The 14,604-nt window shown below is 40.7% G+C and overlaps 1 protein-coding gene across 1 annotated transcript in view; it reads right to left on the bottom strand.

Moving 5' to 3' along the window:
* Positions 1-1,506: 1,506 nt before the first annotated feature.
* Positions 1,507-14,604, bottom strand: part of DERL1 (derlin 1) — a 35,275-nt gene continuing 22,177 nt past the window's right edge. The window contains exons 5-8 of the mRNA XM_027854009.1: positions 14,207-14,302; positions 13,055-13,107; positions 9,113-9,223; positions 1,507-3,247 (exon numbers count right to left, since the gene is read on the bottom strand). Coding sequence (XP_027709810.1) covers positions 3,106-3,247; positions 9,113-9,223; positions 13,055-13,107; positions 14,207-14,302 — 402 coding nt within the window. The 3' untranslated portion in view covers positions 1,507-3,105. The remainder of the gene's footprint in view (positions 3,248-9,112; positions 9,224-13,054; positions 13,108-14,206; positions 14,303-14,604) is intronic.

Genomic DNA, 14,604 nt, shown 5'->3' with positions numbered 1-14,604 from the left:
TCCCCCGCTTTAGACAACACGCTGTCCTTTATCCTGGGTCTATAGTAGGAAACTTGAAGGTTGATTTATGTCTATGTTGGCATTTCTGAAATGCATGCATGAAAGTCTCACATGCCACAGACACCTCAACCTGCTCGCAATCTCTGCCTATCAAAAAGCCATTTATCTTGAAATACCTAGTTCTAACAGCCCCTCTCCTCCCTGACTCTTTCCTAATTCCCTGAGTTACAAGTAATCTTTGTCTCTTCTGAAATACAACACACCCACTTCAATGCCTTATCACTGCTGCCTTGTTTTATGGTTATTTGTGTGCCTATCTTAACCCTCTATATGGCCATAAGTACCTCGCTAGAAGGAACTTCATCTCATACAATGCCTCCCATACGCTGGAGCTCAACAGTCTTTAAGTAGGTACAACATTTATGAAGTAGACATGCTCCGAGGTTCATGCTGAAAACAGTTTCATTCTTCCATGAATTCAGGTGGTTTTGTTAAAAGCTTGTTTTGTCACAGCAAACAGAAAAGGTTGTAAAGGGGATTGGGGGAGGGAGGGCACTTGCTCTGTCACTAGTCCACAAACTAAACATGCCCAAGAACCACTACCATATAAATTATGTAACTTGATGACAGTGATACCTTGTGATAAAGCCACTATATTCCAAGTACAAGTCTTCACTGTCCTCAAAAACCAAGACAGGCATAGGAAGACAGCTGCTCTAGTCAGTCAGTCAACATTTATTACGCTTTAGACAGTGCCAGTTAACTGTTTTGGATATACTACTGAGCATGTGCTGTCATTCATCAACAAAAATGAGGCTACTGCTTCCTTGTCAGTAAAGTGCTTGGAGTTGGTATCCAGTTATGGGAATGGGTGGCAATGAGTTACCCGTAAGCCTGTACTGGACCCCTTTGCAAATGGCTGAGGCTAGGAGTACAGTCTGCAGCAACAGGGCGCACAGGGTATGAGGTAAGAAGCCCCAAGGGCTCAAACCCATGACTTCAGTCTCACGAGCGCCATCCCAGAAAATGGTACTATGAAACTGATAGTACAGAAAGTTTAAGGAAACTTACGACATACAGACGACCTTCAAGTTGTAAAATTTAATTTATCATCTTTATGCCAACAAAATGTTTGATTACACAAAGAAATATTCTCAATACAAAAGCACAGAGATTCCACTGTCATCATAGGCTTTAGTGAGCTGAACACGTGTAAGGAGCACTATTAGTTAAGATCACTCCAGTCTCAAGCATAAGGGATCCTGAAAAGATCAATCAACTATATCTCTTTAGAAGTGTTTCAGAGAGAGAATGTTATGATGAGCACAGTGCAGATCACTTGTGAAGCTTTAGAAACCCCTGCAGTTGATCTTTAAACAGCTGGTGCTTAGCTCACCATCGGACTCCAATGTAAAAAAGAAAGTATCAAACCAGTATCAAAGACTACTCCAGAGATGCCCAAGACCACAGGTAGTACAGACAAAACACAATAGGAATAATGGCTTCTAAAATTGTATAAGGAAACTTTATTTATGGCCAACAGCAGAACATGTACAACAATAAGTTTCAGATGCTCTCTGCCTAATTTTTTTAAAAATATAAATAAAAATGGACGGGAGAGGCAGGTGTTAAGAAAGCAGACGTAAATTCAGTATTGAAAATAAGGAACTATTCTTCCACCAACAAAGCCCCGAATAACAACACACATAACATCCCTGAATTTCTTGTACATGCCTGTGTATGGAAAAACAAAATGCATCACTAGGGCCCAGAATGGTGCCTCTTTCAATGAGGCTGAGGAGCAGAAATGTTTCAAGCTAGTTCATCCTGACTCAAATTTGTGGAACTACTATAAGGACATCACAGCAAAGTCAGCTGACTTGAGACTAAAAACATACATTGAAAAAAGAAACATTTAGCTGTGTAAACACTGTAGGCTTCAAAAGCTTTATTTGGTGGCAAACCTTGCTCTGATGGGGAAAAAAAATAACCCACTTAGGAAAAAGACTTCCAAATTATTTTGGTTCACAAAAGTTATACACTCATGTCTCAGAATGACAAAAACAGAAACAATTCTAAATAACTTGATAATCCAAAATGTATTTGCAATCCATTTGGACCTTCTTGTGTTCACCTTGAAAATATTTACCTTTCAATGTATAATGCAGTTTGGGATCAATTCACATGTTTTATTTTGTTTGTTTTTTAAAAAGGGGGAATCTGGCAAGCAACACTCTCCCATTCATAATCCATGATGGACAAGGTTGTTAATCCTAATACAAATCTGCATGGCTCAATGACTCAATAAAATGTCAAATGAAACATAAAAATATCTAGAGAAGTGTGACAAATGGTCACGGGTTAGGTCTGGCTGCAGCTCTGCAGAAACACCTGCAGAGGGGTCAGTGCTGGGCCTCTTCCAACACCCAACATGCTAAGAGTCAGGGCCAAAGCCAGCTTCTGTCCTTATCTCTTCTTCCACTCTCAGCCAATCTTCTCCCCATCTTCTTTCTCAAGTTCTGATGCCCTCTCTTCCTTTCTGCCACCACAGGCAAGGAAAACTGTCCTTCCACAATAGCTCCTGGCACTCAAACCAACCCCAAGAGTCAGCATCATAAGGTAAGAGAGCTCACCATAAAGGCAGCATCACAATGAACGACTTTCTCTAAATTTCAAAGGGTGATGGCATTTTCAGTAGGGTGGGGAGAGGAGTGGGGGGTGGGGATAGGAGGATTTTCCTTAGAATCAGTCTCTTGACAAAGTTTGGTTACATTGCCACAGAAACAAAAATCTACAGAGCTATTCAAATTTCGGCCAGGGTACCCTGCCCCCTTCAGAAAAGGGGGAGGAGGAAGAGAAGACACAAAAACAGCCGCTGGTTTTGAAAGATGCGGAGTGGATGTTTCTTTCTTCAGAGTAGTAAGAGTAGAGCGTGATCACTAATTTGGAGGGAAATTTAACATTTCTCTTCGGGACTTTTAACAATTTGTCTTGTATTGAAAACATTACATTCTGCATGGGCCAGATCCACCAGCATTAGATAAAACACAAGTCTTAAGCACAACCCACACCAGGATCACTGTTTGCTGAACTCCTCTGAGTTTCTCACTGATCTCCTAGTCGGAAGCCCTGGCCCCAGTTGTGCCGTCCACCTCCACCAAGCTGATGTTCTGCACCTCGACGCATGCTCGCAGGTGGAACACCAAATCCAGAGACGTTTCCTCTCCTACTAGGAAGCCACCGGTACCTGGAACAGGGAAGGAAGAGGCAGAAGAAGAGGGAGGAAGAGAAAAAAGAGACATAAATTTCCACATAACTGAAGCCTTAAATTCACACCTCTAAAAAATAAATTCTTACTGGGTAAGCATTCCTCAGTTGCAGAATATAAAAATACCAACTCATACTTATGCAGCATTTTCCTCACAAATATTTCCACAGCAGCCTCTTTCCCAATTAAGTACTAGGAAGGGTTTTTTTATAAACTTCAATTACATCACCATGGTTGTTGCATCCAAACAAAAAGAATCCTAATTTTTTATCTCCCTTCACATTACAGTCTTTAGTCCTTCTATTTTAGAGATGCACAAAACTCTGCCAATGCTTCCTAATGCCCACTGGAGTTCCCATGCATTTGCCTGACATCCTGAGCCCACATCTCCAGGCCTTTCCACCTAGCACAGTACTCTACACTTTTAGGCACTAGCTGTTTACTGTGAATACAAAATAAAATAGAAACCAACAGAGTAAATGATTAGGTTTAAATCATCCCTGACCTTTGACCCAGCAATACCACTTCTAGATCTGTATCCCAAAGAGATCATAAAAATGGGAAAAGAACCCATATGTACAAAAATATTTATAGCAGCTCTTTCTGTGATGGCAAAGAATTGGAAATTGAGGGGATGCCCATCAATTGGGGAATGGCTGAACAAGTTGTAGTATATGAATGTAATGGAACACTACTGTGTTATAAGAAATGATGAGCAAGAAGACTTCAGAAAAACCTGGAGAGACTTGTATGGTCTGATGCTGAGTAAAGTGAGCAGAACCAGGAGAATGTTGTACACAGTAACAGCCACGCTGTGCGATGACTAACTTTATTAGACTTGGCTCTTCTCAGCAATGCAAAGATCTAAGATATCTCCAAAGGTCTCAGGATGGAAAACACTAACCAATCCAGAGAAAGAACTACAGAGTTTGAATGCAGATTGAAGCATACTATTTGCTTTTTTTTTCTTCTGTTTTGTTTTGTTTCCTCGTTCATGTAGTTCCTCCTATTGGTTCTAATTCTTCTTTACAACATGACTAACGTGCAAATATGTTTAATAGGAATGCATACGTAGAGCCTACATCAGATTGTTCACCCTCTTGGGGAGGGAAATGGGGAGGGAGGGGAGAAAATTTAAAATTCAAAAGCTTATGGAAGTGATTGTTGAAAACTACAAATAAATTAATTAATAAACTTCCTTAAAAAAAATCATCCCTGAGCATCAATTTCAGAATAGGTCTGCCACCTCCCAGCTGAGAAGCTGCTGTCCTAGAAAGACATTTCTTACCCTCCCCAGTCCGGGATAGTAAGAAAACAGCTGTGTAAGTGTGTTTAGATTTGCGCTATTACATTCAAAATATATTTTCAAGGTTTGGAGCAGGGAAAACAAAGCAGAGAGCTGAAGCAGCTTCAAGCTACGGGAACATTACTTAATAAAAAAGCTATTAAATGGATAGAGCCATATCCTGAGTGGAATCTAACTCACCTGTGCTACAGCAAAGGGTACAGGCCCCAGGAGCCCTCTCCTTTGCACACTGCAAAATCCTCCCCATCCTTGGAGGCCTCGCTCCAAAGCCAATCCCTCCACAACAAAGCTTACACCAATTACTCTAGCCCACACTGAGCATTCCCTTCTCTCTGAACTCCTATTCCAGTTAATGTTTTCTAGCACCACACAATCTGGCTCTTTTATTACCTGCTGATCTTATGTTGCTCTCCTGTGGCTTCATATGTGTTCTGTCTCCCCAACAGAAAAAAGGCCAGGTTCCATGAAGACCTTTACCCCTACTTTTCTTTATCTAGCATGGCCACTTAATCAGTACTCAATAAATAATTCCTATTTAAACCCAGCATGATGATTGAGAAGTACCAAAATAGTACCTGTATGGATGGGCTAATAAATCATGCTCTTCTTATGGACAGTTTGGACAAATGGGCGAGTTAAATGACTACATCGTGGATTCAGGCTGCATAACTGAACCCAAGGAGTAGTCACATTAAAGGGGTGATGTTGATTTGCTAAAGAGTACCCACGGGACTGATGGTGGACCCCATGCTATTATTCAACATTCCTATCACTCAGATGGCATCCTTACCAAACCTGCAGGTGACACAAAAGGGAGAAGGGCATGGATGACTGTCAAAAACAGAGATCTCCACAAACCAAGATTTCCAAGTCTAAGATGAAAAAAGTCAACAGTGATAAACATATACTATACTTAGGCTCAAAAAAACCAACTTCACAAGTAAGGAACAGGGAGATAGTGCTAAACAATAGTTTCTCTGAAGAATACCTGGGGGTTTTAGTGAACTGCAAATTCAAAATAAGTCAATACTGCAATATGCCAGCCAAAAAAGCTAATGTGATCTCAGGAAGCATTGAGAAAGAGGCACAGCATCCATAATGGGGGAAGTGATAGGACAGATACAACTAACTACTTCATGTATTGGTCAGCCCATATCTAGAATACCATACTCAGTTCTGAGCACCACATTTAAGAAATATATTGACAAGCTAGAGAATACCACCTGGGGACATTCAGCCTGGAAAAGATAAGACTTGGTGCAGGGAGAGGTCATGATAACTGTCTTCATGTGGCTCTCATGTAACCCTGCCATATGTGGCCCCAGAGGGCAGAACGAGGAGCAACGCACGAGACAGGAAGAACTTCCTAACAAGTGAAACTGTCCAAAAGTGGCCCAGGGAGTTACGTAGCTGCCCCTTCATTTGAGGTTTTCACCACTCAGAAACATCCTAAAGCCGAATGGCTGGACTAGATAGATAGCCTCTGAAACCTCTTCTAACTCCCTTGATTCTGGTGCTGACCATTCTCAGTCTTATAAATGAAACCTATGATTTCATTTCCCCCGACATGAATATCATCTCTCATTGCATTGTTTTCTTTCTTGAGAAGCACAATGAATCGCTCTTCGTCAGAGAAAAGTAACTACAGGAGCTATCTAACGTTACCCCTCTGGGATTCCATTTCAAAATAGAATGCCAAAAACACTGCCACATCTTAGCATTCTAACACTGACATTTCCCCCGCTTTAAACAAATAAATGTTGAATATTAGATTAAAGTACATTTTCAAAGCCTCTTTTTCAACAGTATGATGACTGGTTCTAACATAATAACATTCATACAAAAAAAAAAAGACACCACACTAAGGGCAATTTTGCTTTGCTACTGTAAGACAATACTGAAGCTGTTTCTACTGCTCAAACATATTACAGGGAAATTAAATGCAAGTAATTAGTATAAAAAGACACCCAATTATACATAATCAACAAAAATTTATGGTAATTTTGAAGCAGTTATTGCTTTTGCAATGAACACATTTTAAGTTACATTTTGTAATCTGATCATCTTACAAAATTTAGCAGAAAGGCTTCCACCAGCCGAGAAGCTCCAGTAGAAAGCAGGGGCTCTGGTGCCATTAGAAATCACAGAACTGTCTACCTCTGTGCATGACCAATCACAAATCTAACACAGACTGCTGCATTCAGTGACCCAGGATGTATGGAGGCTGGGAAGGAGCAGGCAGAGAGAGAGAAGAAGCTATCTGCTTCCTCCAAAGGAGGCAAAGCAAACTGTAGCTGATTTCGTTAATACAATTATCTTGCACAACCAGAGAGATGTGACCCAGAGATGAAAATCTGTTATTCAGCTGGTGCTCCCTATGATCATTTAAAAAGCAGGTTTGCCATTTGTGTTCAGAGACTAGAAGCGACAGAGTTCACAAGAGAACTAAGCGCCTTCTGTGCCTCCAGTCCCCAACCTTTAAACCCTTCTCCTGACCACAACCCCCCACGCACAAACAGCACACGAAGGCTCTTCCTAAACTGTCAGTTTCGGGAATCAGGACAGCAAATCAGCCAAACTGACAGGGTGACAAAACGGTTTAAAAAGTAAAAAAGCACAATCTAGACACGAGTTGTTAGGATTTCAAAACATTTTTGTGTTTCAGACTTGAGATCAGACGTGCCTTGCCAGCCAGGCTCGGGCATCCGGATGGCTCTGTGGCTGACCCATTCTTAACAGGCTTTTGCTTCTTTTATCAGATGCTCACAGAAAATCATTGGATTCCACTTTCTGAACCACGGAGCCTAACCCCCTCATTTTACAAACCAGGGAATTTAGGCAGGAGAGGTTAATGGACTTGCCCAATGGAAGAGCAGAGTCAAAATCAGAACTAAAGTCCTCTGACTCCTTGCCCCATTCTTATGCCTGAATTTATGAGGCTATATTCTTTTTGTCTCCTTTCTAGTCAACAAGAATCACGTAAGAGCTCACAGGACCAAAGACCGGAACAGAACTTAAGAGTCTCATTCAATCCGTGCCCTTCATTTTACAAATGAGGAAACTGAGGCTCAGAAGTGAAGTGATTTGCCCAAGGTTATATAGGTACATTAACTATCAGAGGCATGATTTAAACCAAGGTCCTCCAATGCCAAATGCAGTGACGCTCTTCCCTTGAGCATGATTTGGGGCTTTCCCAAACTCTAGGAAGATAGCTGTACAGAAAGAGGCCACAAATACGTATTCCCAAGGCTTAGCATGGTTCCTGGCACACAGGCCCTTAATAAATGCTTGTGGACCAACTATCAGGATTTTAGAGCAGGAAGATGGACACAATGATGCCATCAGCACATTTCCATCCCTGTGGGGACCTTGACATCCTACCACAGCCTGGGTGAACCCTTCAGAAACCTCCTCGTACTAACTGATTTTGTTATTATTTGTTAATGCTAAAAATTTGAGAATTGGGGCATATAAATGACATACAGCTAAGGAGCTCAAGTTAGTAAGTTTTTTTTGGCACAGGTTAAAAGCATTAAATAATTCTTTTTATGCACTCTCTAGCACTTGCTTTAACCTGGATTCTTACCTTTGGGGTTCTGACCTCTCTACTTCTCCCCTCTATGCCTAAAGGGAGCTACTGCTCATCAGATTTAGTATTCCTTTAGGGCTGTTCCTGGATTCAGCCTGGCCCAGGGCAGCACTGCCTCCTCCCCCTGCCTGACCACCAGAATTACTTGACAATATTCACATTCAAGGATTCACAACAGGTGTTATGGATGTGCTTCTGGACACTCTCTACATCTACTTAAGAGAAGGTGCCTTTTTTATGCCTCATGTAACTTACTTTGCTGGGCCAATCACTACTTCCAAGTGCTCAGAAATGGGGGTAAAAAGCCAAGTCAGAGCTGGTGGCTTGAAGAAATTTACATGTTAATAGCAACCCACCCTGATTTCCAAATAGTAAGTGTTACTCCAAACGGCAGGTATTCTACAAACAGAGTGGACACAATGTTGGAATGAGAATCAAGCAAACCATTTCCGTAACCCATTAACCCTGTGACCTTGGGCAAACTGCTCAAACTCTTTTAGCTGCAGTTTCCTTATTTGTAAACTGAGGGAACAGGGCTAGATGACTGCTTTCCAGCTGTGGATGTCTAAGACTCCATGGTAAATATGGAGTAAAACAAAGATGGTGCCAACCCTCTATCTAGGGGAGCTGCCCCTAAATTCAGTCACGTTGTTGGGCAGGGGGTATTTTTCCCAACTACTGTGGGAATGGTGTTTCATGGGCCAATGGTCTAGCTAGCCATTTACAGACCTATAGAAGGATCAGAGGAGTAGCTTAGGAATTGAGAGACCTGTCCTTAATCACACTTGGCTTCCCACTAAACTAACCCTGTGATCCTTCTCAAGTCATTTACTGTCTGTGCCTCATATTTCTTCTTCCAATATGAAGTTAATTCCTAACCTATAGAGCTGGCAGGACTGGTGAAAGATAGGTGGCAACAATTAAAATGGAAAAAAAGAAAACCACTCACAGACACTGAGGTGTAGACAGAAAAGTTCTTCCTCCCAAATCCATTGGGTATTTGAACATTAAGAAGTAGTAGAGATGTCCAACAAGATTTCCTATCAGCTCATTGATAACCCTGAAAAATAAAAGTCACATTATTCTACAAGAATTTTGCAAACAATGAAAGGCTTACAATGATGACAAGACAGCTAACATTTACATAATGCCTTACAGTTTAAAAAGCATTTTCAGACGTTACCTCACTTGATCCTCACAACAACCCTTTTCTACAGAAAAGGAAATTGAGGCTAGGAAAGGTGAGCTGCCCAGGATCACAGAGCTAGTGTGGCATCGGAGGCAAGATCTGAATGCAGGTCTTCCTGAGCCCTATCAACTGTGCTCTCCTGAGGTGTCAGCAATAATGTCCTACACTGTGGCTCATGAAGTGATCAAACCCCAGGGATGATCTAAGACTTCTATGAGTCTCTGCTCCGAGCAATTTCAGTGATGGGAAGGGAGAATTTAGCCCTGCTGAGGCCTGTTATTTGAAACTCTTCCAAGGCCATTAGTCCTAACTATTCACTTCGGTTCATACTCTGTGCAAAACGCTTTGCGGGCCAAAGGGGAAATACACCCTGACTTCAAGAAGCTTACACTCTACCGAGAGGAACAGCATGTACACAGATAAGAAGGTAAATAAAGAGCAACTGGGGCCAGGGAAGTAGGTAAGAATGGCTTTGTGTAGGAAGTGTCACCTGAGCAAAGCCTCGAGAAAGACTGAGGAGGCATAGAACTCTAGGCACTGGGCAGCCAGTGCTGAGGCACAGAGATGAGACAGAATGGTTCGTAACGGCAACATCAAAAGTTGGCCCATCTGACTAGACCATGGTGGGGCAGGGTAGGAGGAAGAGGGAAAGGGAAAGAGAAAAAAGTAATGTGAAATCAGTCTAGAAATACAAACTGGAGTCAAACTGTGAGGCTTTATAAATGCCAAACAAAGACTCTGTATCTTATCCTAAAAGCAAGAGGGAGCCACTGAAGTTTGTGGAGCAAGGCAGTGACACGTTCACATGTGGGCGTTAGGCTTATCAATGTGGCCACTGCGTGGAGGATGACTTGGAAGAGAAAGAGACTGGAAGCAGGGAGGAGAGGGGGTCAATTAGGAGATTATTTCAAAAGTCCAGACAAAACACTACAAAAGCCTAGAATAAGGATAATGGGTAGATATAAGGAGTTGGATGAGAGATGTTGTACAGTTGCAATCAAGACTGGAAATGGGGAATGTCTTTTTTTTTTATTTTTTGGTTTGAAAGGATAATTTTTTAAATTTAAGTTGTTCATTATTTCTTTTCTTTTTTAAAATATTTTTATTTTAAATAATTCCCAATTACATTAAAAATTTTTTAACATTTTTTAAAATGCCATTCTAAATTCTCTGCCTCCTTCCTGCCCCTCCCCCATCCTTGAGAAGGCAAGCAATTTGATATTGATTATACATATGCAGTCATGCAAAACAGGAAATGGGGAAGGTGAAGAAGGAAAAACTTAAGATGATTCCTAGGTTGTTAAGCTAGATGACAAGAAGAATGACAAGTACATTCAACAGAAACAGGATACTAAGGAAAAGGGATGATCTCAGGGGCAAAGAAGAGTTCCATTTTGGACATGCTACATTTGAGACTTCCTTTGGACTATCTGGGTTGAAATGTCTAGCAGACAATTCGTAATACAGGACAGGAAATTCAGGAGAAATAAAATTTTGGAACCATCTGCACTGAGCTGATAAATGATCTCTATGGGAACTGGATCTTCAACAAAGAGAATATAGAGAAAGAAGAGAGGAGGGCCCAGAACAAAGCCCAGGAAGGGATGATGATGACGATCCAGCAAAGGAGACTAAGAAGAACTGATCAGACAGGTAGGAAGGGGGAGAACTAAGGAAGAGCAATCTCATGAAAACTCAGGGGAAAGAGAATTATCTAGGAAGAGGGGGTGGTAGTCAACAGTGCTAGATACTGAAGATATCAAGGGTGAGTGAAGGACATTGGATTTATTGACTGAGATACCCTTGGGAACCTGGAAGAGATCATTTTCATAGCATCACAGATCTGGAGCTGGCTTTAGTCAAAAAGCCTGAAAGTCAGATTGTAAGGGGCTGGAAAGTGAATGGGAGATGAGAATGTAGAGGAACTTAATGCAAACTGCTTTATCTAGAAGTTTGAAAAGAAGAAGAGATATAGAATGATAGCTTGAGGTGATGGCTAAATCAAATGAAAATTTGGTTTTACTTCTAAACACCCAAAGGAGGGGATGGGATGAAGGACTCAAAAAGAGAGGTTAAGACTTGGCAAGAAGAAAGTCTACCTCTTCAAAGACCAGAGAAAAGATGGAGTAAATAGGAGATGATGTCAAGGGGATATGAAGTATGGAATTAGGAAAGAGAGAGAATTCATACTAGACAGCTTCCAACTACCGTTACGAACCCAACTTTACCAAAAAAGAAAAGGGTAGTAGGAAAGATAGAACAGCTTAGTGGGAAGTCCTACTGGCAGTTTATTCCCTAAAACATTAATTTGATGGATGATTAAGGCACCATGACTACATTTATAAAGGGATGTCTGACCTCCACTGGGCACCGCTATACTAAATATTTTCCCTTTCCAGTTCTTCTGTAACCCGACATTTAAAAATTTCTATGTATTTAATATTATAGAGGTCACCATCTCTCTTCTCTCTCCTAGCAGCCGGACCCGGAAACCTTTATTTTAAAGGTGATCTTGCTTATTGTCAGCAGCCAGTCAATAACTACAACTAACCCTAGGTAGCTGTTTGTCAGATAAAGTTCTTCTCTCCTGTTTTATCAATTTGTATTGGAAGAGTAGTTTCTTTTCCCAGGTTCCCTGTGCACACACTGTTTTTCCCAAGTTCCCTGTGCACAAACTGTTTCCATGATTAACTTTTTCAGTTCACTAGCATTCTCAGTTCACTAGGACAGTAGAGACAACCCTGACAATATATTAGTGGACAGAACTGACATCCTGCCTACTGGAGTCATTCAAAACCAGATGACTCTTCACAGAAATAAAGAGTTCTTAGAATGTAAAGCTTCTTGAGGGCAGGGATTATTTCCTTTTTGTCTTTTTACCACCAGTGCCTGGCATGTAGTAAAAGCTTAATAAATGCTTACTGAAATGATGAACACTATCTCCACTTAGCTTATTATTTCTACCTACTTATATTCTTTATTAAATTTTAACTGAATAACATTTTTATTCCCATTAGGTCAAATGTCTTCCTAAGTCTGACGCACCATTCCACACCTAAATAATGTCTGATACAGATCCAGACTATCACACAGGAAAACAATGAAAGTACATTCAAGTGGGAGGACTCTGAAATTTGGCCTCACAGGCAAACTCTGACGGTACTTTAAAAACTGTTACCACTTCAGATGACAAATTCCACCTAGAAAAAAACTTGCACATCTGTGACTGGTAGGATGATCTCGACATAAGAGTTTCCTAAGTATTTTAAGATTATTGAGGATAAAATGAATATTTTAGTTAGAATATTTAAAGATGAAATCCCTGAGGGACAGTCAGCCCATATGCAATTTTAGACATTCACCAACTCAATCTGAAAAATGAATACATGAAGAAACATTGCATAAAGAAAGAGGTCAAAGACACTTTCTACCATGACTAAAATGTGCTATCCAACAATAATGAATTATCAAAATAGTAATCATTTCCTAACCTACATCCTTAGCACTCTAGGATTCAATAAGCTGCAATAGTAGGAACAGAAGTATGTTACGTTAGTGCAATGTAGTTATGGTCAATGGGAATAGCAAAACATTCCAAGCTAGTGTTCTCTATTTTAATATATATAAAGATTGAAGGGACAGTAAAAGAGAGAAAAGATTATTAAGTTCCCAAAGAAACAAACAAAATATAATAATACTTACGATCCTCCAATAATGTAGTTGAATACAAGTATGACCCAAGGCAAGTAACAGGCCTAGGAAGAAATATACAAACAAATGATATTAGGCTAGCACCTTGTTAAGTCATGATAAGCAGGAATGGAGCTCTAAAAAGTCCTTTGTGAGCCCAACAATCACTTCCAAACTCTTCACATTAGAGAAACTAAGACCATATATGGGCAAGATCATATATGTACATGATCGTGAAACAGGTCATGTATACATGTGACCTTTAAACCTCATGGTTGTGGTTTGTTATTGTTGTTGCTTCTAACTGGGGAGAAAGGGAATGAAAGAAAATCCAAAAAGCACCTTTCATTTGTTCATTACACAAGCTGCCTGTGAGGCAGCAGCCAGGGGAAGGCATTATTGAGACCTGTACATCAGAATGGTGAAGTGACTCATCCTGTCCCAGAATATCAGAAGCCAAAGGAGCTAGGATCAGAGCCCCAGTTTCTAACACTTTACTGGCCCACACTGTCTGGCCCCCTTCATCTCTTGGCTTGTAGGTATTGTTTACAGCACACTTTGTACTTTTCAATGGAGATGCTGTTCACTGGCCTAAAACAAATCATTTCTACCATGCATTAGCTATACAAACTCAGGCAAAGCATCTAGCAACTCTGGTCCTCAGTTTCTTCAATTATAGAAAACAAGGGAGCTTGAATGTTTCTATCACATAGCTGATAGAAGGAGAAACCAAAGGGTGCCCATTCCAGTCATTCATTCATTCCATGGGTAGGCCTGAAACTCACACAACTGTACTCAGATGAAATGAGAACAGGAGAGGGGAAAAGCTCAAAAATAGGATTTTAAATAATGAAGCATTTCCTCCTACTTGACTTCAACAAGAAAAAACTTGCCTGCCTTCAGACAAATTGACCTTTTTGTGAGGTAAAGCACCCACCACCTTTTGCTCCAACAGGTGTTACCCATATTAAAATAGCATAGGAGTTCAGACAAGGTTAGTCTTTTTAAGTAGACTAAATAAATAAAAACTCGGCCCCTGGAGCTGCCTGTAGTATATTGCTCTGCAGTGACCTCTTCTGGAGGAGCCAGAAACTGAAGAAAAGAAGGCTGAGCCCTCCCTCCAGAAGGGTGAAGGAAGATGAATTTCTCCTTCGGGGAATGTACCTTAAATCGTGTTCCAAACCAAAATGATACAATCATTTCTCTGTTCAGCTGGGCCCAGACATAGAGTACTGACATGATCAAAGGAATCATCAGCAACTGCAAAAGAAATTAGACACGTAAGACAAGTGAACAGAGAGACTTACAAAAAAATCTGGCTAGTTCTTGACTTTTTCTAATGCCTATCCGGCTAGAACTTAACCTGATAAGACATTCAAGCACCTCGAATGTGGTACTATTTTTGGTGGATGTAAAAAGGAAAATGAGGGAACATATACCCCTAAACTGGAACAGGAGGAAAAAAAAGAACATGATCCAAATCTAGTGGGGTTTATATTCAGGCTATGCAAGTCATAATCTTATTTTTTTAAGTTTACAAATAAGCACCTGGTCATCATTCA

Source organism: Vombatus ursinus, unplaced genomic scaffold, assembly GCF_900497805.2.
Source record: "Vombatus ursinus unplaced genomic scaffold, bare-nosed wombat genome assembly UNPS02010284.1, whole genome shotgun sequence".
Taxonomy (NCBI): domain Eukaryota; kingdom Metazoa; phylum Chordata; class Mammalia; order Diprotodontia; family Vombatidae; genus Vombatus; species Vombatus ursinus.
Note: the sequence above shows the minus strand (reverse complement) of the source record. Positions and strands in the feature narration are given on the sequence as shown.